Genomic DNA, 2,434 nt, shown 5'->3' with positions numbered 1-2,434 from the left:
TAGTTAAAACGACGTCGGTTGACTAACCAAACGTTACTCAAAGTAGTTTTTATGTTAATAGTGAAGTTCTAATATGAAATTTAAATTATTATTCAGTTTTGGTATGAAATCGCATTTAATCATTGTTTAGGTCTGAAAAGGCACGAACGAAATTGTACGGGTTGAAATTGACATTTTTCCTTTATCCGACTAAGCATGGTTTAATAGTGGACTAACGATAAGTTAGTCAAGGTAAGATTTTATGTTACGAAGGAAAGTTTGAGTCTAATTTTTTTTTTAAATCTCAGTTCGGGTATTATTTCGCAGTTATGTTTTGTTTGGATATAAAAAAGTACGACGCGAATTGTTGGGGTAAAAAAGTGGCCTTTTCCGGTGCGACCAACTGCTAACAATCGAACACATCAACATCTGGGCTCAAAGGCCCAATAAATGATCTATTGATTAAAAGGCCTATATCAATCATCATTTAGGGCTTTCAAGCCCAATAATTAGCATCGGTCTGAATCTGAATACGTCGTCGTTGTCCTGACGTGCCTCCGTCTTCTAGTTCTAGGGTTCTACGAGGGAACATCACAAAACTTTTAATTTGTAGCAAAGAAGAAAAGCTCTTCGTGCTGAAAATGGAGAATCAGGAGCCCAAAATCGAGGAATCGCTTCAAGACGAGGCTCCTGATCAGGAACCTGAGCAGAAGAAGCTCAAGATCTCTACCGAAGGCGATGAACCAGCTTTGTCGGCTGCCGTATCCGGCAAAAGCGGCGGCGCTGAGCGTAGACCGCCGAAATACAAACGCCGGAAAGTCGCCATCGTGTTTGCGTTCTGCGGGGTAGGGTACCAGGGAATGCAGAAGAACCCCGGCGCGAAAACCATCGAAGGCGAGCTCGAGGAGGCTCTGTTCCACGCCGGCGCCGTACCCGAAGCCGATCGGAACAAGCCACGACAGTACGAGTGGGCTCGATCGGCTCGAACCGATAAGGGAGTGAGCGCGGTGGGACAGGTCGTCTCCGGTCGCTTCTACGTCGACCCGCCTGGGTTCGTTGAGCGGCTCAACTCGAATCTCCCCGATCAGATTCGTGTGTTTGGGTTCAAGCGCGTCGCGCCGTCGTTTAGCTCGAAGAAGTTCTGCGATCGGAGGAGGTATGTGTATCTGATTCCAGTGTTCGCTCTTGATCCGTGCTCGCATAGTGAAGCTGAGATGGCTAGATCGGATTCGGGATACGAGTATGTGAAGTGTGTTGAGTGTTGTGAGAAAGGGTATAAGATCCCACTTGGTGTTTTGGGCAAAGAAAGTGTCGATGATGAGACTAAATCATCAGAGGTTCAGTCAGACATTTCGTCGAACAACTGTGGTGCATTAAAGGTTGAGACTAACGGAGAGAAAACTCCAAACCCAGAATCTAAGGAAGAGATGACGAAGAGTGAAGGCAAGTTTTGTTATGGAGAGAAGGAGAAGGAGAGGTTTAACAGAATCCTGAGCTATTACGTTGGTTCACATAACTTCCACAACTTCACCACTAGAACGAAAGCAGCAGACCCAGCTGCGAACCGTTACATTCTCTCCTTCAATGCGAACACAGTGATTACTCTCGACGGGAAAGACTTTGTGAAGTGTGAGGTTGTGGGACAGAGCTTCATGCTTCATCAGATCCGGAAAATGATTGGACTTGCTGTTGCTGTCATGAGGAACTATGCACCTGAATCAGTGATTCAAACCGCTTTCAAGAAGTCAGCTTTTGATTATTTTTTTTTATATAGAGAATTGTTTTGAGGGGAAAACTGATTTTTTTTTTTTTTTAATTGGCAACTCTTTAATCAGGGATGTGAGGATAGTTGTACCGATGGCGCCAGAAGTTGGACTATACCTTGATGAATGCTTCTTCACATCTTATAACAAAAGGTTTAAAGTCAGTCACGAGGAGGTGTCAATGGAAGAGTACAAGGAAGTAGCTGAAGAATTCAAATGGAAGCATGTTTACTCTCATATTGGCTCAGCAGAAGATAAAGATGGAATTGTGGCGATTTGGTTGCATTCATTGAACGAAAGAAACTATCCAGACCTACGTGTTGCTGAACACAAACCAGATGAAGTCATTGTCTATAAGAAGATTGATGCAGCCTCTGAAGAAATGATCAATGAAGAGGAAGCTGCTGTGAAAGAGAACGCTAATGGCGCTGGTGAGCTACTCGTTGGCAGTAAGGTAAATGATGAAACCTCTGAAGAAAAGAATATGGAAGAAGGGTCAAGGGTGGAAGAGAAGGCGACCGAGTGAAGCCGCTTTTGCCTACTGCGGATCACTGGATTCGCTCCGCAGCAGGTCCATACCGGTCTAGTGAGTATGCCTCGTTTGTTTTAGAATTTGACATTGTTTCTGTGACCTTGAGTTATGTTTTTCATTTGACTAGCTACGGTGGAAACATGCTTGGCCCCTTTTTGTT

At 44.4% G+C, this 2,434-nt stretch overlaps 1 protein-coding gene across 1 annotated transcript; it reads left to right on the top strand.

The window, feature by feature from the left end:
* Positions 1-544: 544 nt before the first annotated feature.
* Positions 545-2,434, top strand: LOC106438841 (pseudouridylate synthase 1 homolog). The gene is made up of 2 exons (XM_013880129.3): positions 545-1,723; positions 1,815-2,434. Exons 1-2 carry the CDS (start codon positions 621-623, stop codon positions 2,266-2,268), a joined length of 1,557 nt encoding a protein of 518 aa, XP_013735583.1. The 5' UTR covers positions 545-620; the 3' UTR covers positions 2,269-2,434.

Source organism: Brassica napus, chromosome C5 (assembly GCF_020379485.1).
Source record: "Brassica napus cultivar Da-Ae chromosome C5, Da-Ae, whole genome shotgun sequence".
NCBI classification, from domain to species: Eukaryota; Viridiplantae; Streptophyta; class Magnoliopsida; order Brassicales; family Brassicaceae; genus Brassica; species Brassica napus.
This window is presented reverse-complemented; position numbering and strand designations above follow the sequence as displayed.